General features: G+C 39.9%; 1 protein-coding gene across 2 annotated transcripts in view; it reads left to right on the forward strand.

The window, feature by feature from the left end:
• Positions 1–26,828, forward strand: part of SMU1 (SMU1 DNA replication regulator and spliceosomal factor) — a 37,274-nt gene extending 10,446 nt beyond the window's left edge. For both annotated transcript variants that reach the window (XM_055293990.2, XM_055293988.2), the window contains 8 exons: positions 6,929–7,057; positions 8,428–8,547; positions 11,301–11,417; positions 12,057–12,184; positions 12,783–12,909; positions 15,726–15,893; positions 20,479–20,631; positions 21,349–26,828. In XM_055293990.2, coding sequence (XP_055149965.2) covers positions 6,929–7,057; positions 8,428–8,547; positions 11,301–11,417; positions 12,057–12,184; positions 12,783–12,909; positions 15,726–15,893; positions 20,479–20,631; positions 21,349–21,447 — 1,041 coding nt within the window. In that variant the 3' untranslated portion in view covers positions 21,448–26,828. The remainder of the gene's footprint in view (positions 1–6,928; positions 7,058–8,427; positions 8,548–11,300; positions 11,418–12,056; positions 12,185–12,782; positions 12,910–15,725; positions 15,894–20,478; positions 20,632–21,348) is intronic.
• The last annotated feature ends 193 nt before the right edge of the window (positions 26,829–27,021 follow it).

A 27,021-nucleotide genomic window follows, 5' to 3' on the forward strand; every position in this document is an offset into this window, starting at 1 on the left:
TCACTTGAGCCTAGAAGTTGGAGACCAGCCTAAGCAACATTGTGAGACCCTGTCTCTACAAAAAGTAAAAAAATTAGTGGGGTATGGTGGTGTATGCCTGTGGTCTCAGTTACTTGGGAGGCTGAGGTGGGACGATCACTGGAGTCCAGAAGGTTGAGATGACAGCTATGATCATGCCGTTGTACTCCAGCTTGGCCAATAGAGTGAGACCCTGTCTCCAAAAATAAAAATAAATTTAAAAAGTGAACTCCTGGTACAATTTCCTAATTTCCTATGTATAAACTATGTCTTAGCTGAAGAAATTGTACACCCTAAGAATTGGGGACTACCTACAGAGTTGCTTATACCAATAACTGTGCTATTCCACTCTCCCTCTTTCCTGGGAGAGGCAATATAGATTAGTGGTTAAGAACAAGCCCTGGAGTCAGTTAGAATTAGGGTTACCATAGAATTTATCATCCTGTCTGGGATATCGTTGAGAGTACTGCTGATCACTATGCCAGAACACCAAGTGCAAATAGTAACTGTCCTGGAAAGATTGGAACAAATGCCCACCCTAGTTAGAATCCAGGCTTTCTCATTTACCAGCTATATAGTTTTGGCAAATTACTTAACTTTTCTGGTCCCATTTACTCATCACAGTATTGAGAGTAAGGATTAAGAGAAATAATGTTCATAAACATTTTATACATTTCCTGCCACCTTGTAAATAGTAAATGGTAGCTGCTGGTGATGATTTTTTAAAAAATTACTAATAGTGTTGCCAGCATTGTCATTATTATAAAGCTACTTAGAGGGCCGGGCGTGGTGGCTCAAGCCTGTAATCCTAGCACTTTGGGAGGCCGAGGTGGGCGGATCACGAGGTCAGGAGTTCGAGACTATCCTGGCTAACATAGTGAAACGCTGTCTCTACTAAAAAAAAAAATACAAAAAAATTAGCAGGGCATGGTGGCAGGCGCCTGTAGTCCCAGCTACTCGGGAGGCTGAGGCAGGAGAATGGCGTGAACCCGGGAGGTGGAGCTTGCAGTGAGCCGAGATGGTGCCACTGCACTCCAGCTTGGGGGACAGAGCCAGACTCTGTCTCAAAAAATAAAAAATAAAAAAAAATAAAGCTACTTAGAGTAATAGATATTTTATAAATAACAAAGGGCACAAGTTTTTAATAGGGATGTTAGTAACCTTTTTGCACTAAATGTGCATTTTGATAAGGACCAAAAAGCTATTTGTTGCAGGCCTGCAGTGATTCTGAGATTCAAAAGTAAGCTGCTTTTTGGCCCGGCGCGGTGGCTCACGCCTGTAATCCCAGCACTTTGGGAGGCCGAGGTGTGTGGATCACCTGAGGTCAGGGGCTCGAGATCAGCCTGGCCAACATGGTGAAACCCTGTCTCTACTAAAAATACAAAAATTAGCTGGGCGTGGTAGCAGGAACCTGTAATCCCAGCTACTCGGGAGGCTGAGGCAGGAGAATCACATGACCTGGGAGGCGGAGGTTGCAGTGAGCCGAGATTGCACCATTGCACTCCAGCCTGGGAGACAAGAGCGACATTTCGTCTCAAAAAAAAAAAAAAAAAAAAAAAAAGCTGGTTTTTAATTTTTTAATCAAACTAATAGCTGTGCATTGTTTTAAGTAGTACTTCAAGGCTTACAGTGAAAAACAGTCCCATGTGCTTCCCTTCTCCACCTGATTCTTAACTTTCCTGACTATTAGCTCCATAGCTGAATACCATGTTTATACTGTTATTACCTGATTTTTTTTTTTTGGTCATTAGCAACTAACTTTCTTCAGTGAAAAATGATTTGTCTCATACCCACTCTCCTCAATACACACTTACTCTTCCGGATTTTCAGTAGAGTTGTATCACAACTTTTGGTTCAATCTGTATTCAATGTTTACATAGTTATTTTTATATAGCTATTGTTCACAGCTAAAAAATAATTACATGTAATTTCTTACATAAATTTTTATGATTTGCAATAATTATTGCTTATTTTTTCTTTTGCCTAGTTTTCTATGCACTTCTGCTAGTCCAGCCTGAGTATTTCTAGTAGAACCGTCAAAAGTCCTTTTTTTTCCTCTTGCTGATATCATTCCTGAGGCCCTTCTCTTTTTGTTCTCATCAGGACTAGTTCGCTGCACAGTTATTGTACCAGGACTTCTCTCATCTTCGTCTTCATACTGGGAATTTTGGGCCTCTTATTTTTTTTGTAGGTCTTATTTATAGATTCCTCATTTTTCTTTCTTTCATAGTTAGACCTTTTTTTTTTTTTTTTTTTTTGAGATGGAGTCTCACTCTGTCGCCAGGCTGGAGTGCAGTGGCACGATCTTGGCTCACTGCAACCTCTGCCTTCCAGGTTTGAGCAATTCTCCTGCCTCAGCCTCCCGAGTAGCTGGGACCACAGGTGCCCACCACCATGCCCAGCTAATTTTTGTATTTTTAGTAGAGACAGGGTTTCACCATGTTGGCCAAGATGGTCTTGATCTCTTGACCTCGTGATCTGCCCACCTTGGCCTCCCAAAGTGCTGGGATTACAGGCGTGAGCCACCGCACCCGGCCTTTTTTTTTTTTTTTTTTTTAAATTAAATGGAGAACAGAGCCTTGCTGTGTTGCCCAGACTATCCTGCCCCTGCCTTCCCAAGTACTGGGATTACAAGTGTGAGCCTCTGAGCCCAGCCTAGACCCTCATTTTGTGGGGGTACTGAGTCCAGTAACTTCCTGAGAAAGGAAGCATAGAAATAAATTTTTGAGATTTTACTTGTGTCTGTAATACCATGTACCTTTCTTTCTCTTTAAATGTTTAAAGTTTTATTATCCTCCCTGCACTGTCCCCGTATTCCTATTTTTTCTTTTTCTCTGAGTTTTCCCCTTCCCTGTTTGTTTTGCTGACCATATGTGGGAGTTTTCCTCAAATATTTAGAGCTCTCTGCTATGGTTTATATTTAAGAGTGAAACACTAAATAACGGAATTATATGTCAGGTTGGGTGATTGGAAAGAGGAGTTTGAGAACTGATAGAATTCAGCCTGGGATGATAGGATGGGGATCCTCATTTGTCATTTTCTGCAGAAATATTCTGTTGGACTGGTCAGCTTTCCTAGAGAGTAGTTCCTGTTTAGAGAGTAGTTCTTGCTTAAACCATACCTTGAGAGCCAGAGCTGAGAGGATGCAGGTAGGAGTGGAGGACAGAGAAATCTCACTGTTCAGCATACCAGTGTACACCAGTTTTCACTGTGGCTTCTCACCTCCACCCTGTCCTCAGCTCTGCTGAGATTTTCAGAGCCTAGGACCTCAACCTTTCCAGAATATATATCATCTGATTTCTCTTGAGGCTCAGGCGAGTTAGTTGCACAGGGTTGGGAGAAGTCGTGGTAGCTAAATGCTGCTTATACAGACTTTAATATTGCCCCGGTTTTCAGCCCTGCAGCATGCCTTGTCCTTGAAGGGTGTGTGATTCCTCCAGTTCCTAAGCCTTTTTGGAGTTTTGCAAGGTAGTTTGGCTTGCTGCTTGTGGCTTCTGCTTCTTCACCTTGTACAATTAGGTTTCAGTTTTCTCTGTTTTTGGTTTCCACTAGTCCATTCACTTTTCACCTTCTAAAATTTAACTAACATTTTTTTCTTGCTGTTCTCCCATTCTCTTTGTCTTTTGGGGCATGTATCTTTTTTATTCCTTAATTACCATCACTTTAGTGGATTTTCTAGAGAGAGTGGAAATAAGCTCATGTGTTCTACATTTAATTGTTTAGATGTGAAGAGCAAGTGAGGTTTTGGTTCTAGGTTTCGTTTCCCTTTAGTTTCTGGTTTGAGTGACTTGGTAGAAAATATAAGAAGGACAGATTTGTTGGGGGCTGGGGGTAGAAACTAGGGATAGGGGAAATGATCCGTTTTTAGATGTGTTGAAGTTCCCTTGGGACATACAAGTGGAAACTTGCAGTATAGGCCCTTGGATCTGTGAATCTGGACCTTAACCTAGAGGTTTTGGCTAAAATTATAGATTTGGAAATTACAGTAGTAGTTGAAGCTGTAAATGTAATTACCTAGGGAAAGCATGTAGAGTAAGAAAAGTAAAAATGTGTCCAGGTATGGTGTTTCACACCTGTAATCTCAGCACTTTGGGAAGCCCAGGTGGGCGGATCAACTGAGGTCAGGAGTTGGAGACCAGCCTGGCCAACGTGGCGAAACCTCATCTCTACTAAAAATAGAAAAATTAGCCGGCCATCATGGTGCGCACCTGTAATCCCAGCTACTTGGGAGGCTGAGGCAGAAGAATCACTTGAACCCGGGAGGCAGAGTTTGCAGTGAGCCAAGATTGCACCACTGCACTCCAGCCTGGGTGACAGAGTGAGACTCTGTCTCAATTAAAAAAAAAAAAAAGAAAAAGAAAAAATATATTTAGCAAAGAAACTTTAGAAAGGAAGAATGTTGAGAGTATACTAGGCTTAGAAATACTGCATTTAATAAAGACCTATAATTTGCATCATTTTGGTAGTGGGCACAAGAATATCTGTTGCAACCAGTGCAACAACAGTGCAAAAACCTATTCTGTTATTTATAATAATTCCATGGATGACAATGGGGAATACCACAAAACCTAGGAATAAGAGAAAAATACATTACAATATATGATGTTGAGACACTGACTTTAGAATTGCGGGGGAGAGGTCAGATCGGAGCCTGCTCCCATATTTTATGTAGCATAATTTCAGATAGAAAGTTAGATATTTTAAGATAATAGAAAAACACTGGGAGATAATATAATCTATCAAACCTGATAGTCTTCCCAAGCTTAGAGATTAAACACCAAGGAAAAGGTAAACAGATTTCATCACTTGAGAATGGAACTTAAGGTGAAAAGAAACCTATAAAGCTGTAATCCAAAATAGACATAGTCACAGCTACTTGGAAGGCTGAGATAGAAGGACTACTTGAGCCCAGGAGTTCAAGGCTGCAGTGAGTTGTGATCATGCCACTTTTCCAGCCTGACAGAGTGAGAACCCCTCTCTTTAAAAAAAAAAGTTGGTAAAAGAATTCTTTACAGCAAACAACAAATACCTTTATCACATTAAAGCTCACAAATTGGTGAGAATGGTAAGACTATGATAGATAAGTGAGCAAATAACATAAACAGTTAACAGAAGAGGAAATATATCTAATAAATACAGAGAAAAGTTCAACTCATTAATCAGAGAACTGACTAAAGTAGGGTATTCTATTTCTACCTATTAAATTAGCTAAAATTTTTAAATCAGCAGTCCCCAACATTTTTGGCACCAAAGACTGGTTTCGTGGAAGACAGTTTTTCCACAGATGGTGGTGGGGGTCAGGGGGATGGGTTTGGGATGAAATTCTTCCACCTAAGATCATCAGGCATTAGATTCTCATAATGAGTATGCATCCTAGATCCCTCACATGCTCATTTCAAAATATGGTTCATGCTCCTATGAGAATCTAATGCTGCGCAGATCTGACAGGAGGTGGAGCTCAGACTGTAATGCTCTCGCTCCCTGGCTACTCACCTCCTGCTGTACTGCTGGGTTCCTAACAGGCCATGGACCAGTACTGGTCCGCAGTTCAGAGGTCGGGGACCCGCGTTTTAAATGATATCCAAAAATTATTGAGTTTTCTTGGTATAACAAAAGGAAAGGGGAATAAACATTGTGTGCTTATTATGTGAACATGTGCTTATTATACAGGCTTCACTTACTTTGTTTTATTCTCTGTGGATTAGGCTTTTTTTTTTTTTTTTTTTGGAGACAGTCTCACTCTGTCGCCCAGGCTGGGAGTGCAGTGGCGCGATCTTGGCTCACTGCAACCTCTGTGTCCCAGGTTCAAGCAATTTTCCTGCCTCAGTCTCCCAAGTAGCTGGGATTACAGGCATGCGCCACCACACCCGGCTAATTTTTGTATTTTTAGTAGAGATGGGGTTTCACCATGTTGGCCAGGCTGGCCTGAAACTCCTGACCTCAGGTGATCTGCCCACCTTGGCCTCCCAAAGTGCTGGGATTACAGGCGTGAGCCACCATGCTTGGCCCCCGAATTAGGCTTTTTTTCCTGACTTTTTCAGTTGGCCAAACTGGGAGTCAAAATGACATAGCTGGTGAATGATTCAGCCTAGGACCATCTGTCTCCAAAGTTCATTATTTCACCTCTCATAATGCAGTTGTGAACACTATTGCAACTGCAACTTTTTTTGGAAAGCAGCCCTTTTGGAAAGGAGTTTGGCAGTATATATCAAATATATCAAGAGCCTTAACCATTCATGTTCTTTTTCGGATTTAGTAATTTCTTTTCCAGGAATATACCCTAGGAGGGGAATATCCCCAAAACAGAAAAAGCTTTATGTCCAAAGGTGTTCACTGCAGCATTATTTAGGTGATTGAAAAATTGGAAACAGTGTAAATGTCCACTTATATATTGATTATGTTAACTGTGAGACATCTACTAGATGGGATATATTTTATAGCCATTAAAATGATAGCTGTGACTAATACGATCTATTGATAGGTGAAAACAGGAGAAAATAAAATTTTACATATAGTATAATTACAACTAGGTTAATGAAACACATATGTTGAGGGGATGATTGGAAGGTAGTATATAAAATGTTAATAGTGGGTGTGTTTGAGTGTTAGAACTATGGGAGATTTTTGTTTTCCAAGTTTTGTTTATAACAAAAGAGCCACTCCTATAAGAAAATAGGTGGATGATAGACTTGTTGGCTCTCAGAGTCCCCTTCCACCCTTAGATCAGCCTGTGTTCTTGGACACACAGAGGAGCACAGATTATGTTATGTTTGGATGGCCAAAAATAGTTGGGGTCTAGATGGCTCACAGCTTTCTCTGAACCTCATCCTTTCGGGCTTGGTTTCTGAGCACTCATGACCAGATCTTAAAAGCACCTGAACGGATTGCTATACTTTTTTTTTCCTCATAGGCACTGAAGTGGCAGCAGCATCAGGGATTGCTTCCTCCTGGTATGACCATAGATTTGTTTCGAGGCAAGGCAGCTGTCAAAGATGTGGAAGAAGAAAAGTTTCCTACACAACTGAGCAGGCATATTAAGGTAGGATCCTAAGACATTCAGCCAGTCAGTAATCATTTGTTGAGGACTTGTCATGGTCTCAGCCAGGCCCTGTGCCAGGGGCTTGGATAATTGAGGGGGATAACTCATTCTCCAGCTCTGACAATATTCAAGGTTGCTGCAGGTGTCCACTGGGATACTGCTGTGGCCTGGGAGTGGTACACCTCAGATGTGTCATCTAGTGGATGGACATCTAGCTTGACATCTAGCCCACCATCTGCCCTTGCACTTCTTCCCAAGAAGCCTGCATTTGGAAGAATGGTTAGTTCTTTTTTGGTTACACCTGGGACTGAACTTTCTATGTACTTCTCCTGTTTACCATTTTTGTTTTGCCTGCTATGTGCAGGCAGAGTGCCAGTGAGGGATTACAAAGTGGGCTTACGTGATGTTTGAGGAAAATGATTTTATCATCTTATGGTGTGGTTTTTTTTTATTTTTTATTTTTTTAAATCTGAGAGTTTTCTAGGAAAAAGTTTTCGAGGTAATTCCGAGAATTACAAGTGTATTTGCTACTTTAGCATCTCTGTATTACAGTTTCTCTGGATTTGTGCTCTAAATTCCTGGATTTTAAAATACTTCATATTCCTCAAATCTTTGACTTTGGGTTAACATTTTGGATTTGCCTTTTCTGGATTATGTATTCTAACTTGCAGATAAAGATATTTTTGAGCAGCACCTTTATTTACTCTGCTTGAAACCTTGAGACAAATAGAAATCTATCATTATTATGCTGCTGGGCTAAGATTTTCTGTTATAAACACTTTCCTTTTTTGGCATTTAAGGTGAAATCCACATTAGAGCTTTTCTTTGTTTTTTCTACCTAATTTTCTGTAGTTTTCTTCTAGGTTTGGTCAGCTACACATTATCACTTGATTAAATGAAGGTTGTGAAACACTGATAGAAAGTTTATTTACAAAATAATATAGGGAAACATACATTTACTTTGAAAAAATGAGTTTTTTCCCCCTGAGATACACAACAGGAACATATTAGGCCATATTGAGTGTGAAAGTCATGCTAACAGTGGCCTATTCTAGCAAAACCTTACAGTCTGAGCTAACAAGATTACTTGTTCTAAGTCCCATGTTAAAATAGCTTTTGTCCTTTCCTTTGGAAATGTCTCACATTCAAAAAACTAGCTTCAACTTAGTGCCTAGACATAAAACTAAGTCAGAGAAAAATACATCCACCCAGCTCCCTGCGTCCAGGTACAGAAATACCCCTCCAATACTCTATAATATGGGCCAGCTCTGACTTTATGCTAGGGCAGGGTTTCTCAAAAGGTTAAAATAGGAATTGTTTTAAGTCCACCAGATAAAAATGCATCTGTTTCATTGTTTCATTTGAAACAGTTTGGTCAGAAATCACATGTGGAGTGTGCTCGATTTTCTCCAGATGGTCAGTATTTGGTCACTGGATCTGTTGATGGATTCATTGAAGTATGGAACTTTACTACTGGAAAAATCAGAAAGGTAAAGTATTTTAAATGTGTTAACCTTCCCAGTGGAAAAATTACCTACTTTAAATTACTTACCTATGGCCACACTCTAAATCAGATTAGTTGAAAAAGGATCTGTATGTAATGAACATGTATTACTTTTGTAATTAAAAAACTCATTTAAAGCTAGGGACAGTGGTGCACACCTGTAGTCCTAGCTACTCAGGAGGCTGAGGCAGGAGGATCACTTAGTTGAACCCAGGAGTTCAACTCAGCCTGGACAGCATAGTGAGACCATGTTTCTACCAAAAAAAAATTTTTTTTAAATTAACCATGCATGCTTGTGTACACCTATAGTTTTAGCTGCTTGGGAGGCTGAAATGGGAGGATCCCTCAAGCCAGGAGTTTGAGGTTGCAGTGAGCCATGATTGTGCCACTGTATTCTAGCCTGGGCAGCAACGCTGTCTCAAAAACAAAAAGCAAAAAACGGTATTTTTAATTAAATTCCGATTTTATTAACCAAGGGAGGACCTTTTTTATCTATAATTGTTTTATTATCTATTATTTTTACAAGTAAAAAATTTTTTTTTCAGGCTGGGCGCAATGGCTCAGGCCTGTAATCCCAGCACTTTAGGAGGCTGAGGCGGGTGGATCACCTGAGGTCAGGAGTTTGAGACAAGCCTGGCCAACATGGTGAAACCCCATCTCTACTAAAAGTAAAATAAAATAAAATAAAAATTAGCTGGGCCTGGTGGTGGGTGCCTGTAATCCCAGCTACTCGGGAGGCTGAGGCAGGAAAATTGATTGAACGTGGGAGGTGGAGGTTGCAGTGAGCCGAGATCATGCCACTGCACTCCAGCCTGGGCAACAAGAGCAAAACTCCATCTCGGGGGAAAAACAAAACAAAACAAAACAGAGTTTCGCCCTTGTGGCCCAGGCTGGAGTGCAGGGGCACGGTCTCAGCTCACTGCAACCTCCGCCTCCCGGGTTCAAGGGATTCTCCTCCTCAGCCTCCAGAGTAGCTGGGATTACAGGCATGTGTAAAAAAAAATTTTTTTTTCAAGGGGTTATATGTACAACTGATACAACATTCAAAAAAACAGAAAAAGTTACTCAAGTAGTGTTTTGCTCCTACACTTGTACCTCAGCTAGTCATTTGCCTTCCTTGGGCCAGCCAGGATTACCAGTTTCTTGTGTAACTTTCCTGGAATATCATGTGTGTGTGTTACTTACTATGTATCCTTTTCAAAATTTTGTAATACAGATGATAGCATACTATATACCCTGTTACACTTCTTGCTTTTTATAGCATATGTTGGAGATTATTGCTGTATTATATTACATTGCATGGATTGAACCATGATATATTTAACCACCCATTTTATTTAAGATCATTTCCAATCTAACCTAATTGTAGTACTAATTCTGTTTCTCTTATGAAGGAAGTTAAACATCTTTTTATATGTGAAAAGCCACCAATATTTCTTTTTTACTTTACAGAAGCCACTAATATTTCTTACACTATGAAGTCTGTTAATATCTTTTGCCCATTTTTCTGTTGGATGGTTCTTTATTGATTTGTAGGAGCTCTTTATATTTTAAGGAAATGAAGTTTTATAATATACATTACAAATATTTTAAAATTTTGACTTTTATCTCTTGATTTTGCTTGTTTTGTTTTACAGACTTAAAATTTTTTTATATCATCAAATTTATTCATCTTTTCTCCTACAGTTTCTTCTAATACTTTAATCTTTTATTTTATGTTTAATTTTTGACCCTTCTAGAATTTGTTTAGCGGGATAAAGTTGGTATAGCTCCAACTTAGTTTTTTCCCCAAATAGCTATTTACTAACTTTTATCCACTGATTTAAAATGTAATTTTTGACTAGGCGCAGTGGCTCATGCCTGTAATCCCAGCACTTTGGGAGGCTGAAGTTGGTAGATCACCTGAGGTCAGGAGTTCGAGGCCAGCCTGGCTAACATGGTGAAACCCTGTCTCTACTAAAAATATAAAAATTAGCTGGGTCTTTTGATGCGGACCTGTAATCCCGGCTACTTAGGAGACTGATGCAGGAGAATTGCTCGAACCCGAGAGGCAGAGGTTGTAGCGAGCTGAGATTGCATCACTGCACTGCAGCCTGGACGACAGAGCAAGACTCTGTCTCAAAAATAAATAAAAAAAATGTAATTTTTATCGTAAAGTACCAAATTCCACTCTATGGGTAGTGGATTTATGAGTGATTTTTACTTTCTACTTTATATATTTCTGTATAGTTTGCTTTTATTTTTTTAAACCAGGAAGCAGTCTCACTTTATAATTAGAAAAAAATAAGAAAGGTAATCCGTTTGAACAATAATGGATAATAAAAGAAGCATCACAAATAAATAGATTAGTCAGTAAACTGTTTCAGGAAAGGGAGCTGATGATTTGAAAAAATATTAGTTTAGTTTCCCACATCATACAAAAATAGGTAAATTCAGATTTATTAAAGATGTAAAATATGAAATTAGAGAAATTTTGCCTAGAAAAAAATCAGTAAGCAAAAGATCTAGAGTAGTATGTGGGTATTTTTTATAATACTAATTTGAATTGTATAAAATTATTTATCCCCAGCAATATCACTAGGAACTAGTTACTAGGAACATGTATGCACGGCACTTCTATTTACTTTGGGGGTTTAGAGTAGGTACAATCCATTGCCCTGGTTTTTGTGAGTTTGTAGAGATCTGGGGTCTTTCTTGGCTTTGTGTTATTTTGATAACTGCTAACCATTGTTTCTCTAGGATCTTAAGTACCAGGCCCAGGATAACTTTATGATGATGGATGATGCTGTCCTCTGCATGTGTTTCAGCAGAGATACAGAAATGTTAGCAACTGGGGCCCAAGATGGAAAAATCAAGGTATGGATTAGTGCCACAGCCTCTCATATGTAGGCATTTTGAATGTTCTGCTATGGGGTAGTGTCCTACATATGATATTCAGCATAATAATAGCTACTGATTATTGAGCATCAGCTTTATGCTAATCACTTTACTTTTTCTTATGTAATCTTAATAACTCTGCCTGGGTGATCCAATAACATGTTTAAGGTCACATACTTGGTAAGTGATAGATCTGGGACTTTAGTTCATATCTGCTTATGCCCTTTCTATTGTACCACCCTGGCTTGCTGTATAAAAATCAAAATAACTGGCTTTTTTTTTTTAGGGGATGGTCTAATAGCCAATTTGCTGTGGTTTGTATTTAATGCTAGAAATACATCCTGGGCTACAGAAATTGCAGAAATGGTCTCTGCTAAATGAACTTAGAGTGTGTATTTTTGTTTTAATAATTTACAAGGAAAGAGTTTTAAGTTTCAAAGGATTCAGTTACCATTGTACTACGTGAACCAGACACATCACATTCAGCTATTAGCATGCATTTTTAATGCTGTTTCAGTACATTAGTGAGCATTGCATCTTGCCTGGCTCTGTGGGCTATTAATAGTAGGACACTTTACAAGTTTTTTTTAATTCTTTTTTTTTTTTTCCCAAATAAAGGTGTGGAAGATTCAGAGTGGACAATGTTTAAGGAGATTTGAGAGGGCACACAGTAAGGGTGTCACCTGTCTAAGCTTTTCTAAGGATAGCAGTCAGATCCTTAGTGCTTCTTTTGACCAGACAATTAGGTAAGTAAAAATCCCAAAAACTGCTCTCACTTGAGTTTGAAATAATGAGGCCATGGAGGGAGGTACTAGTGATTCCTTATGCTTTTACCATGATGCTTTTACTATGATGGTGTGATATGGAGAGGGAAGGTATGTGAGACTTTATGTCCCCAAAGTACAGCTGACACTTGTCGTTTTGTCATTTGAGTCTCTACCCAGAAGAGAGATTTGAAAGGGGGTAGCACTGATTTATGTTTCTCAGAGTATGGTCTTATGGACCTACCTGCATCATAATCACATTAGAGGGTCTGCTATCCTCTAAAGGACCCAGCTGAGACCCACTGACCTCAGTCTCCTGTTAACCTGTTTTTTAGAGGTCTATCCCTGAACAGAAGCTTGTGGTATTACTGGCATATTTTCTTCCAGCCTCTTTCTTTGCAAAGCTTTTGTTTAATTGTTTGATATAGTGAAAATTACACCATATACACAATCACATAGCCCTCTTCACTTAATATTATAGCATGAGCTTCTGTAATTTATCTAAAATGCATTCAATCATTGATCACAACCATAAGATATTAAATATTTATTGTTCTTTTCATTTACTTTCATTTGGTAGAATTCATGGTTTAAAATCTGGGAAAACCCTGAAGGAATTTCGTGGCCATTCCTCCTTTGTTAACGAAGCAACATTTACACAAGATGGACATTACATTATTAGTGCATCCTCTGATGGCACTGTAAAGGTTAAGTATTTGCTATCGGTTTATTTTGGGATGTCTACCCCATCTTTGTCCTTTGAAGAGTTTTCAGTGGTGATAATGGGAATGATTGTGCTGTAGTAAACCTCTTTACTGGCTATTTTAGCCATAATTGAGGTGAGTCTGAGACAACAACAGTATTCTGTGGGTAATTCCCATTGGCCTTGGGACCCAAATCTCAAACCTTTTCAATCCAAACAAACTTTATCATGTGTAGGAAAAGAGGAAGGGTGAAGAGTCCCAAACTTAAGCCATCCCTCATTCACAGATACATATGGTGGTTAAATCTGTTTTGCCATAGGTATGGTCCACCTGCTAACAGTCAAATTCACGAAAGGCTCAGTGGCCTAATAAATAGATCTCTTTTTTGTTGCACAGCCTCACTGCACTCCTGGTCCCCAAATTTAGGGCCTTCCTAGTAGCATTTATAGAGGAATAGGAGAGGTGTTGAGTAAAACTAAGCCTTCTCCTAGATAGTTATTTAATAAGTAATTTGCTGAAAGTAATGGATCTTCAGTACCTTTAAAGATTTAGTTATTTGAAAAGAGGGTCTCATTTCCTAGAAAATATACGAGAAACCCAAATAGAAAATTATTAGAGATCTTTGAGACACTCTATCTACATTCTGGACCTAATCTTTTTGAATTGCCTTATGTGAGTGAGTACTTTGTGGCAGAAGATCTAGACATTTTAATAAAACATTTTAACACAAATATTTAGACATTTTAGATACATATTTAAGTATCTAAAATTCAGACAGCCAGGTGTGGCGGCGTATACCTGTATTCCTAGCTACTTGGGAGGCTGAGATGAAAGGATCACTTGAACCCAGGAGTTTGAGGCTGCATTGAGCAATTTTCTCACCACTGTACTTCACCCTGGGCAACAGAGCAAGAACCTGTCTCAGTCAATCAATAAATGTATGTATGTATGTCAGACCACCGTCTGAAATTGCTGTTCATGATTGGAAATCGAACCGGAAACCTGAAGGCAGGAGATGTATGCTCCCTTGGGATGTATGGGGAAATCACACAGAGCTGTTAGTACTTCAGTCATGGGATTTGCTCTCATGCTATGCATATGTGCCTCACAACTTGTAAATGCCACTGGGAGATGGCTTATCTAAGCTTCTTTATTTCGTGGTCTTTCCCCCTTAGTTCTGCAGCGAGTGGGGCAAAGCATGTCACTGACCTTTTGAATGGAAAACACTGGAAGCCTTAGTGTTCTTAATTCCTGAAATGTTCATTTTTTCTTCTAAGCAACTGGGCTTCAGAGGAGATTAGGGTAGGCGATAACAGTGTTGACCCCAGGGCAACTGTTTTCTCCTGTTTATGGGTATTTCTTCAACATCTGCTTTGTACCAAGCTCCGTGGAAGGCACAGAGGAAACACAGCAGAGTCCATGGCTTAGAGACTTTGTACCTGATGAATTGAGTGGTATCAGGACAATGCTACTTAATGTTTGATCCATCCCTTCTCTAAACACATCTCAGATTTCTGTGCTACCTGATTTAACCCTTTCAGTTCATAGAGCCCAGAAGGACAAAGTGAAAAGATAGACTGGGAAAAGTAATACAAGTGGCCAAGAGTAGCTTCCACTTCAAAGTTCCTCATGTGTGTGTGCTAACATTGTGACTTCCGTTCAGTCATTGTCAGTATAAACCGTACATTGGAATCATTTGTAGCTTTTTAAAAAATGCCTACGCCTCACCCTAGACCTACCACATCAAAATCTCAGGATAGAGTCTCAAGCTAAAAAACATCTATTTGAGCCAGGCTTAGTGGCACCTGCCTGTAGTCCCGTACTCAGGAAGCTGAAGTGAGCTTGAACTCAGGAGTTTAATGCCAGCGGGGGCAACAGGGCAAAATAGCGAAATCTCATCTCTTCAAAAAAAAAAGATTTTTTTTGTTTCGTTTTGTTTTTGTTTTTATATTTGTTTTTGTTTTGTTTGTTTGTATTTTATTTTAATTATTTTAAATAGAGACAAGATCCCACTATATTGCCCAGGCTGGTCTTGAACTCCTGGCCTCAAGTGATCCACCCGCCTTGGCTTCCCAAAGTGCTGAAATTACAGGCGTGAGCCACCATGCCCGACCCCCTGTTTGGTTTTGATATCCAGACAAGGGTAGTTTTCTGGTTGTTTATGACAGTAGCATTGTTGACCAACAATTAATTTTAAAGAGAGAGAGCTCTATTGGCTAAGGAAAAATGTATGAGAAAAGATCATAGATTTTTAAAAGATTTTAAGTTTTAGTTTGTGACTTTTGTTTTGCCAGTTAGTCAACAAGTACATGATGAATGCTTACTCTATACAGTTGGTCCTCTGTATCTGGAACATGGATTCAATCAATCACAAATTGAAAATATTTGGGGGAAAAAAGAATTCCACAAAGTTCTAAAAAGCAAAACTTAAATCTGCCCATGCCAAGTACTACATTTGAATCCATACAAAGGAAGTGGTGTGTGGGCATTGTATTAGGTATTATAAGTAATCTAGAGATGATTTAAAGCATACAGGAGGATGTGCATAGGTTATATGCAAATACATCATTTTATTTATGGGACTTGAGTATCCTTGGATTTTGGTATCTAAAGGAGATCCTGGAACCAATTCCTCACAGATACCGAGGGAAAACTGTATATGGCAGTGCTGGATATTTGATTGGACCTAAAATCAAGTAAGAAACTTTTTTCCCGAGTCATTTCTACTGTTTTTTAGTGAACTGTTAATGTTTTAAACTCTAAAACTTTAGAAATTTTTATACCCAAAAAGGTTTATAACTTAAATTTCTGTGTGGTAGATCTGGAATATGAAGACCACAGAATGTTCAAATACCTTTAAATCCCTGGGCAGCACCGCGGGGACAGATATTACTGTCAACAGTGTGATTCTACTTCCTAAAAACCCTGAGCACTTTGTGGTGTGCAACAGATCAAACACGGTGGTCATCATGAACATGCAGGGGCAGGTGAGTGTTCAGAACGTACCCTTGCACAGGACCTGTGGGCCATTCCCAAATCAGCACTTCCTGGTCCAGGCCCACCCTCCCAATAACCAAATTTGGGTTCATTTCTCTGTAAACCGTATAAGCTGTATTTGTTTTTCAGATTTATTTATAGCTCTGTAGAACATCTCTTTGGTATTTCAAAAGTGATCTCCTTTCCCCTGGGTGTCTGTCTATTAAGTACTTTCATCCTTTGGATAAATGAAGCTCCTATCTGTCTTTAAGCCTCCTTCAGAACCTCACTGAAGATTTTAAGATAACAATGTTTGTCTGAGTTAGAGGGATACAGTGTAGTATGGATTACCAACTCAGGACATCTCCTAGCTACCACGATCTAAAGTGGAACACTAATAGGAGAAAGGCAGCAGTATCCTCAGTGTATTTTTAATCAGAAAACGTGCAAGGTTCTCAAGGAGTCTCACTTTTGTGGACTGTGTAGTAGCACTGGGGGCGTCAGAAGCATCAAGTTTGAGGACTGAAGCCCTAGGTATGTATGGTAGTGCTGTTGGATTATTGGCCTGGACACTTGGGGATCTTGCTGACCATAGAGAAGACCCAGGGGCTGGTATGTAGTACTCTCTTTCCATTCTTTGAGTTCTATAACTGATGGAGTAGTAGTTCAGGATCCATAGCTGAGATGGCTGGTCTGCAGTATCTTTTGGGCCACTGCATAATAGCTACAGCTGCCCAGTACATCTCCTGAGCACACTTCATAGTTCTGTGCTTGACTTTTTAAAATACTTTATTTTGAAAAAATAATTTTAGATTCACATAGAAATTGCAAAAATAGTACAGAAGAGTTCCTATGTTTCGCTCTCTCAAATTCTTCCAATGATAACATCTTATATAATGATAATACAATGATCAGAACTAGGAAATTGACATTGGTACAGTTATTAACTCTATTACAGATCTTATTTAGGTTTAACCAGTTTTTACGTGCATTCTTTTTATTTATTTATTTTTAAGCAGGGATATAATCGTTCTGTAAAGTTTCATTACATGTATAGAGTCATGTAACCACCATTACAATCAGGATACAGAACTGTTTTGTTTTTTTTTTTTTTTTTTTTTTTGAGATGGAGTTTTGCTCTTGTTGCCCAGGCTGGAGTGCAATGGCATGATCTTGGCTCACTGTAACCTCCACCTCCCGGGTTCAAGTGATTCTCCTGCCTCAGCCTCCCGAGTAGCTGGGATTTCTAGTAGAGACGGGGTCACTCCATGTTGGTCAGGCTGGTCTCAAACTCCTGACCTCAGGTGATCCACCTGCCTCGGCCTCTGAAAGTGCTGGGATTACAGGCGTGAGCCACTGCGCCTGGCCAGGATACAGAACTGTTTTATTCCCAAAGAAACTCTCATGCTACATCTTTATAGTCACATCTTCCCTGTAACCCTAGCCCCTGGCAACTACTGATCAGTTTTCCATTGTCATAATTTGTTGTTTTTTAAAAAATAGACTTTTAAGAGCAGTTTTAGGTTCACAGCAAAATTGAGCAGAAAATACAGAAGGTTCCCATATTTCCTCTGTCCCTCCCACGGGCACACCCTTCTCCACTATCAGTATCTCGTGCCAGAGTGGTACGTTTGTTACAACTGATGAACCTGTATTTCGTACATCATTAACACACAGAGGCCATAGTTTACGTTAGGATTCACTCTTGGTGTTGCATGTTGTGTAGGTTTGGACAAATGTATAATGGCAGGTGTCTACCATTAGAGAATTGTGCAGAGTAGTTTCACTTCCCAGAAATTCTCTGTGCCCTTTCTATTCTTCTTCCTTCCCCACTAACTTCTGGCAACCACTGATCTTTTTCTGTCTCCATAGTTCTGCCTTTTCTAGGAAGTCATGTAATTGGAAACATAAAGTATGTAACTTTTTCATTTTGACTTCTTAATAAGATGCATTTTTCTCCTTGTTTTTTCATGGTTTGATAGCTTATTTTTTATTTTTTTTTTTGAGATGGAGTCTCCCCTTCTCCCCCAGGCTGGAGTGCAGTGGTGCGATCTCAGCTCACTGCAACCTCCGGCCCCTGGGTTCAAGCGATTCTCCTGCCTCAGCCTCCCGAGTAGCTGGGATTACAGGCGCCTGCCACTGCGCCCTGCTAATTTTTGTATTTTTAGTAGAGATGGGGTTTCACCATCTTGGCCAGGCTGGTCTTGAACTCCTGACCTCGTGATTCACTCGCCTCAGCTTCCCAAAGTGCTGGGATTACAGACGTGAGCCACCACACCCGGCTTTTTTTTTTTTTAAGTGCTGAATAACATTTATTTATCCAGTCATCTACCGAAGGACATCTTGGTTGCTTCCAAGTTTTGGCAATTATGAGTAAAGCTGCTATAAACATCCATGTGCACATTTTTGTGTGAATATGTTTTCTGTTTCTTTGGGTAAATGCTAAGTAGTGTGATTATTAGATTGTATGGTAAAGTATGTTTAGTTGTAAGCAACTATCAAACTGTTCCAAAATGGATGTATCATTTTGTATTCTCACCCTTGGTGAATGAGAGTTCCTGTTATTCCACATCCTCACCAGCATTGAGTGTGGTCAGTGTTCTGGGTGTTGGCCATTCTAATAATAGGTGTGTAGTGGTATCTCATTTTAATTTGCATTTCCCTAATGAAATGTGGAAATCTTTTCATATGCTCATTTGTCATCTCTATACTTCTGATGAGGTGTCTGTTTCAGGTATTTGACTCATTTTTCAATTGGGTTGTTTTCTTACTATTGAGTTTTAAGAGTTATTTGTATATTTTGGATAATAGTTCTTTATCAAATCTAGTTTTTACAGATATTTTCTCCCAGTCCATGGCTTGTCTTTTCATTTTCTTTTTTGTTTTTGAGGCGGGGTCTTGCTTCATTGCCCAGGCTGGAGTGCAGTGGCATGATCATAGCTCACTGCATCCTTGAGCTTCTGGGCTCAAGAAATCTTCCAGCCTCAGTCTTCTAAGTGGCTGGGACTACAGGCACGTGCCACCCTGCCCAACTTTTTTTTTTTTTTTTTTTTTTTTTTTTTTTTTTTGTGGAAATGGGGTCTTGCCATGTTGCTGAGGCTAGTCTCAAACTCCTGGCCTCAAGTAGTCCTCCCACCTTAGCCTCCCAAAATGCTGGGATTACAGGCATGAGCCACTGCATCTGGCCTCATTTTCTTGACAGTGGCTTTTACAGAGTAGAAAATTTTAATTTTAATGAAGTCTAGCTTGTTAGTTATTTCATGGATCATGTCTTTGGAGTTGTAACTAAAAAGTCATCAAACTCAAGATCATCTAGATTTTCTTTTTTGTTATCCTCTAAGAGTTTTATATACAGTTTTGAGTTTTACATTTAGGTCTGTGATCCATTTTGAGTTAATTTTTGTGAAGACTGTAAGGTTTTTATTTTACTGTGTCTAGATTCATTTTCTTGCATATAAGTGTCCAATTATGGCATCTCTTGTTGAAAACACTATCTTTTCTCTATTATATTGCTTTTGCTACTTTGTCAAAAATCAGTTGAATGTATTTCTGGGCTTTGTATTCTGTTCCATTGATCTGTTTGTTCTTTTGCCAATACCACACTGTCTTCATTACTGTAGATTTGTAGTAAATCTTGAAGTTGGGTATTGTGAGCCCTCCAACTTTGTCCTTCTCTTTCAACATTGAGTTCGCTGTTCTGGGTCTTTTGCCTCTTTGTGTAAGCTTTAGAATTGGGTTGTCAATATCCACAAAATAATTTGCTGGGATTTTGATTGGGATTGTATGAAATCTGTAGATTAAGTTGGGAAGAACTGATGTCTTTACCATATTGAGTCTTCCTATTCATGAACATAGAATATCTCTCTGTGTAGTTCTTTGATATCCTTCATCAGAATTTTGTAATTTTCCTCATTTAAATATTGTATGTATTTTGTTAGATTTATACCTAAGTATTTTCACTGTGGGGCTGCTAATGTAAATGGTATCATGTTTTAAATTTCAAGTTAATCCCAAGCCCTAACCCTTAGCAACCACTGATCTGTTTTCCATTATTATAATTTTGTCATTTTGAAAATGGTATAGAAATGGAAGCATATAGTATGTAAACTTTTCGCCTTTTCAGATTGGTTTCTCTCAGCTTGGTTTATGATGATTTTAATGTTGTATCAATAGAGCAAGCAAAGTCTTAGATACTGAGTGTCATCCTGCATGGGGAAAGCTTCTCATTCTGTTAGAGGAAACTGGGGAGCAGACATCCAGAAAGCTTTGAGAACTACTGGTATATTGATTTAGAAAATTGTTTTTTGTATGGCAATGAAATTTGCTTAAGGGTAATATGTCTCTTTAGGGCATGATTGGTGATGTGGGATGTATGAATTCTAAATTTTTGTCTGCCACTTAGTTTAGATTACTTATCTATTGAATATTTCCCAGGCAAGGGGAATTAGCACATGATGAGCAGGACTGGAGATCTAATTACAAATGATGGTAAACCAAAGTGCAAAATAACAACGTAAAAATGTCAGTTTAAAATGCTGCACATGGTTGAGCTGCTACTAATCCTGATGTTTTGTCTTGGGGTGTGGTGTGATCTAGATTGTCAGAAGCTTCAGTTCTGGTAAAAGAGAAGGTGGGGACTTTGTTTGCTGTGCCCTCTCTCCCCGTGGTGAATGGATCTACTGTGTAGGGGAGGACTTTGTGCTCTACTGTTTCAGTACAGTCACTGGCAAACTGGAGAGAACTTTGACAGTGAGTATTACTTACTAAGTTCATCTAAAGAAATATGGTAAGACTTGTGTCTTTCTGAACTCTAAAGTATGTGCCTTTTCCAGAGCTATAAATGTGACCCTCAGTATAAAAAATGTTGTTTTAAAACATTTAGCTCCATGTCAAATTCAAGAAGTAAAATTAATGTCAGCTGTTGTGATGATCCCCAGATCTCAGTGGCTTAACACTATATAAGTTTATTTATTTTTATTTTATTTTATTTTATTTTGAGAGGGAGTCTCACTCTGTCACCTGGGCTGGAGTGCAGTGGTGTAATCTTGGCTCACTACAACTTCTGCCTCCTGGGTTCAAGTGATTCTCCTGCCTCAGCCTCCCAAGTAACTGGGGCTACAGGCACATGCCACCACTCCTGGCTAGTTTTTTGTATCTTTAGTGGAGACGGGGTTTCACCATGTTGGCCAGGCTGGTCTTGAACTCCTGACCTCAAGTGATCCACCCACCTCTGCCCTCAAAGTACTGGAATTACAGACATGAGCCACTGCACCCAGCCTAAAGTTTATTTCTTATTATGTCACAATGTGATGTGAGTTGGAAAACCCTCCTCCATCTTTCTCCTGTGCCATTTGGAATATGTGGCCTCCCAAGATCTCTTTTTCCCTTTCACCCACCTCTGGAAGCCTCATCAGAGTGATTTATTGCAGATCTGTTCACCCTAACCCTGTACTTTACATGTTCCAGGTGCACGAGAAGGATGTGATTGGTATTGCACATCACCCTCATCAGAACCTGATTGCTACCTACAGTGAAGATGGACTCCTAAAGCTCTGGAAACCATAATTCAACTTTTCTTTTGAAATCAGCTTGAAAGCACATACTTAAATGAAGGCATATTCATGTAATGTGCTTTTTTTTTTTTTTTTTTTTTTGCCAGCTTTTCTAAGCAAATAGATTGTCTGAATTAGTCACAAGAATAATTTTGTGAAAATTCATGTTTAAGTAGCAACTACTCTTCCTTTTTTTATATATTTTTAAGGTATTAGTTTATCTTCTTCTAACTGGTGCAGTCACTTAATGTTTTCATTAATCTTCTACCTGGAGAGTGAAATACTGATATTTCTAGAAAAAAATTCTACTCCTTTGATTATTTGAAATGCTGGTGAAAATGTCCCTCCCATTGTAAAACTTGTAAATAAGGAACTATATCATATTCAGTAGCTGTGTTCGGTTCCATCTTTTTTTTTTTTTTTTTTTTTTTTTTTGAGATGGAGTTTTGCTTTTTGCCCAGGCTGGAGTGCAGCGGCAGGATCTTGGTTCACTGCAACCTCTGCCTCCCAGGTTCAAGCGATTCTCCTGCCTCGGCCTCCCTAGTAGCTGGGACTACAGGTGTGCAACACCATGGCTGGCTAATTTTTTTGTATTTTTAGTAGAGATGGGGTTTCACCATGTTGGCCAGGCTGGTCTCAAACTCCTGACCTCAAATGATCCACCCGCCTTGGCCTCCCAAAGTGCTGGGATCACAGGCGTGAGTCACCGTGCCTGGCCCATCTTTTTTTTTTTTTTTTTTTAAAGATGTTAATAAACTTTATACCTTTCTGGAGACTTTGTTCTAAAATGTAAATAAATGCTCATCTAGTTAACATATTTACTTAGAATGTGGGAGGAGGAGTGACACTATTATCCCTGAATCTCAAGTACAGCAGAAGTGAATTCCTGGGATAGTAGGATAGACTAACATGTAAAAAGGTGTAAAAAGGCCAGGTGATGCATAGGTTCTCATTTCACTGCCCTCAGCCTGCCTCTCCTTCTGAGCTGTGTCTTCTCACATGTTCAGTCAACTCCAAGGAATATTGTGTCCATCTTCTGGATAGAACTGGTTGCAGGATCCATTACAAGAATTCAGAGTTCTGGCATCTCCCCTTTGTATGTTGTAGGAGAAGGTTTGGCATTGAAAATGTGCTGTTGTTGCAAAGAAAAATTAGCAAAGGACTTGAGATTTAGAAAAGTCTCCTTTGTAATGTGCATCATTACCAGTTATCTAAAGAAAAACATGTAAAAGCCAACGGAACCCTTGAAAATATTTTGCACATGGATGTCTGTTTCATGTTTCAACTGAAGATGTATAGAGCACCTCTGATGATGAGGAAGATACCATGCTAGGCACTACTTTGAAGAACGTGAGTTCTTATTTCCACAGGCCTTGTGCCCCCTTTTAAATGTTAGCATTTATTAGGTACAAACTAGTGGGGAAGGTTTTTTAAAAAGTTTTGTAGTCTTGTAATTTACCTTTTTAAAAAATTTATTTTATTTTTTTGAGATGGAGTCTTGCTCTGTTGCCCAGGCTGGAGTGCAGTGGTGCCATCTCAGCTCATTGCAACCTCCACTTCCCAGGTTCAAGTGATTCTCCTGCCTTAGTCTCCCAAGTAGCTGGGACTACAGGCGCATGCCACCATGCCTGGCTAATTTTTGTATTTTTAGTAGAGGGGGGTTTTGCCATGTTGGCCAGGCTGGTCTTGAACTCCTGACCTCAGGTGATCCGCCTGCCTTGGCCTCCCAAAGTGCTGGGATTACAGGCATGAGCCACCGCGCCCAGCCTTGTAATTTACCTTTGATTGTGACCTGAAATGCAGTATGATCCTATATGTGGCACGTAGTATTCAGTGTTTGCTGAATTATTTCTGGGCAGCACTAAAAAATCCCTCTTTCCCAATCATATTCTATAACACATTTCCCATTTGCCATAAAACCTGCAGCTTTTTGGCCCAGGTAATGACATTTGCTGCCATTTTGATGATTTAAAAATGGTCGTGGGAGTTGAACATAGTCATGAATTCAGGATTCCTGAGCATGTAGACAGCCATCCCAGTGGAAAGACACGTTCACTTAAGTTTAAGTTAGAAAGAGGAAACAGTTTATGCTAAAAAATTTTTAGAAAAATCTTTGAGAATTTTTGACTTAGTCTTGACCTCGTGAAGCTGGTAGTTATGATATGCATAGTTTGCACTACCATTTATGAAGATGGAGAATCTAGTCAGCACGTGTTGGTTTATTCTAGGAATTTTTATGAACACTACTGTTGCTGGCACCAAGTGCCGAATATGGTTAAAAAAAGACTCGTTTCTGCCTAAACATAGGGAAGAAGAGCAAATTAAAAGGAGTAATTAAAACTGATAAAAGCTCAAGTTACCTTTCTGATGATGAGAGGCGGGGCACTTAACGCGAAAGGGTTGGGAAAGGCTTTCTGGAGGGACTGGGGGGCGGTCTAAGCACAGGGAACCTTTCGGGGACTGCAGTGTGGCATAGCGGCAAGGTATGTGCTGGGCAAATGATAGGTGTCTTGGGATACCAGGCAAAGAGCTGGATTAGGAGCCGTTAAGTATATATTTTTCTTCTTTTTAAATAATGCACTGGGTGAACATGTAAACGCTAAATTGAAAATCTGCCTTTCCCAGGTAACCCTTGTTAATTTTTGTACAACTTCATTTCGTACAAACCTGAAAAACAGTGATTTTGTCTTTAAATGGGCACACGCTCCTTACACTCCTCGGCGCCTAGCCTTTCTGAAGCCCCACGCGGTCGTCCCTCCAGCACTGAAGGCTGGGACAGCCCAGCTTCCCTCCAGCGCACGCGCAGGGCCGACGGCCGGATCTGGGGCGCCGCTGCTCCGGGTGGGTGCAGGTAGGAGTCCCATCTTGGGTCCAGGGCCGGTAGAGCCCCTTACCGGGGGTTAGGGAGACTGCACACCCGCCAGAGCCAACTGTCAGGGCCTGCAGACGTCGGGTGACGCCACTGTTACAAAATTGGCGGTCACATCGTGTTAAGGGCCGGTGGCAGCGGCTGCGCAAACGGGAGTCGGCTGCCGGTAGTCAGCGCGCACTTCCTTCTGAATTGAGCGTGTGCAGTTGGTTCCTAGGGAAGTGCTCTGCTGCAGCCACCAGATTTAACGGATGCTGCTCTCTAGCACTTAACATAGAAGCTAAACTACCTGGCGTTAAAATTAATTCCAAGAGCATAAGGACATTTGTCCTATCCCCCACTGAGCTGTTGAATTAATGACTGGAAAACATTGCGCGGAGGTATTTCGGGGTAATATGGCTTATTTTTTAAACAGCAAATGGCATAAATCTCACGTACAATTCAGTATCTTCACCAGTTGTTTTTTTCCAGCATGTATTATTACTACCACTAACAGCCTCTGTTGAGCCCTTCATTGCTATGTAAGCAGCCATATTTAATTCTCAGAACAATGTCATGAGGGTGCGCAAATACACATGAAGAAACAGGTTTCCGGACGTGAGGCACCTAACTCAGTCCAACTTGCACGAAGCTTGCAATGAAAACCAGATGTGACTCCAAAGCTAGATTTCTTTTCTCCCTTGCCTCACTCTCAATATTGCTGTCAGTTTCTCCTCAATCTTTAGGTTTGGGCAGGGGCAAAGAATACATGGATTGTTCCTCCACATGCTGCAAACACATTCACCTAAGCAGAGTACAGGTAGTGAGATGAGTAGAGAGAACTGAATTACAGGATTCTGGATGTCAGTCTTTGCTGTCACTTCTTTTGGCTTGTGCTAGAACAGTGGTTCTTAAAGTGTCACCTGATAGACACATTCTAAGGTCCTATCCCAGACCTACAGAATCAAAAATTGGTGGTGGAGCCCAGCAAGCATGCTCAAATTTGAGAGCAGGTAGACTACTGTGTAGTTTCCGCATATACAAAAGGTGTTTTAATTCTTGCTGTCAGTCTCAGAAGGTTCATGCTGAGATAACCAAATTTAAATGATAAAGGTGCAAGACTCACTCTTAAAATCACATTTTTTCAAATTGCCATAGCTTGCTAGTGTTCTCATTCACTGTGCTTTTACAGCTTCATTTTCCACTATTTTAAGAGAAGAAATTGCTATGAAGTGTATGTCCAAGTTAGGAAGTTCCCTGGTCAGGTTGTTTAAAACTTGCAATAGGCCGGGCGCGGTGGCTCAAGCCTGTAATCCCAGCACTTTGGGAGGCCGAGGTGGGCGGATCACGAGGTCAGGAGTTCAAGACCAGCCTGGCCAACATGGTGACACCCTGTTTCTATACTAAAGATACAAAATTAGCCGGGCATGGTGGCACACGCCTGTAGTCCCAGCTACCTAGGAGGCTGAGGCAGGAGAATAGCTGGAACCTGGGAGGCAGAGGTTGCAGTGAGCTGAGACTATGCCACCACTCCAGCCTGGGTGACAGAGCGAGACTTGGTCTCAAAAAAAACAAAAACAAAAACAAACCAAACTTGCAATAGCAAGCTTGCAATAGCAAGGCTGCCCATTATTTAACCTTCCATGGCAATTTTAACAGTGGTATTGTTCCAAGTGGTTAATATTAAATCCACGTGTCAGTGTTGGTGGCTTTCAACCTTGGCTGCGCATAATCATTTTGATGCTTAGGCTACACCCAGCCGAGCTATACAGAATCCCTGGAGGGTGGGACCTAATCAGTGTTTTAATGTTTCCCGGGTAATTCCAATGGTAGCCAAGGTTAAGAACCAGTACCATATGTACAAAAAAGTTGAGAAGATAATTTCACGTACAGAAAATTTGCCACTGTTCCAAGAGCACTCTCAAGGGACATAATTGGCCTCTACTTCTATTCCCTATAAGTATGAATGGGCAGGAGAAGCATCACAGAGAAAGCAGTTAGTGCTGGAACTTCTATTTTTGTGGATGATGACCCTGGTTAATGTTTTAAGGGGCTTTGTTTTTTCATAGGCTCTCCCTCATTACATTGTTCTGAGAATTAAATATGGCTGCTTACATAGTAACAAAGGGCTCAACAGAGGCTGTTAGTGGTAGTAATAATACAAGCTAAAAAACTACACAGACAAACCTATCAGTTTCTGCCTCTTCAGGATGTAACTATTAGGTTAGTGCAAAAGTAATTGCGGTTTTTGCCATTAAAAGTAATGGCACGTTACTTTTGCACCAACCGACCTAATATGACTTTTAGTGTTAATTGTAAAACATATAACAAATTTTCCTAAACAATTGTGCAATTCAGTGGCATTATTTACGATGGTATGCAACCACTATTGTATTTCCAAAATGTCATCACCCTAAACATAAGCCCTGTAACACTGTCAATTAACTTCTCCTTCCCTTCCCCTCAGCCTTTGGTGCTGTTTCTGCCTCAATGCATTTGCCTAGTTTAGTTCATATAAGTGAAATTATACAATATTTGTCCTTTTTTGTCTGACTTATTTCATTTAGCATGTTTTAAAGGTTCATCCATGTATCAAACAGTAAAGTGCTTCATATTTGGGGGAAGTATAAAAAGTATTCCTTTTAATGGCTGTGTATTTCACAGTATATGTACACATGTATATTTAGAGATTTATATGTACACATTAACCATTTGTTGGTGGACACTCACTCAGGTTTC

Source organism: Symphalangus syndactylus, chromosome 9 (assembly GCF_028878055.3).
Source record: "Symphalangus syndactylus isolate Jambi chromosome 9, NHGRI_mSymSyn1-v2.1_pri, whole genome shotgun sequence".
NCBI classification, from domain to species: Eukaryota; Metazoa; Chordata; class Mammalia; order Primates; family Hylobatidae; genus Symphalangus; species Symphalangus syndactylus.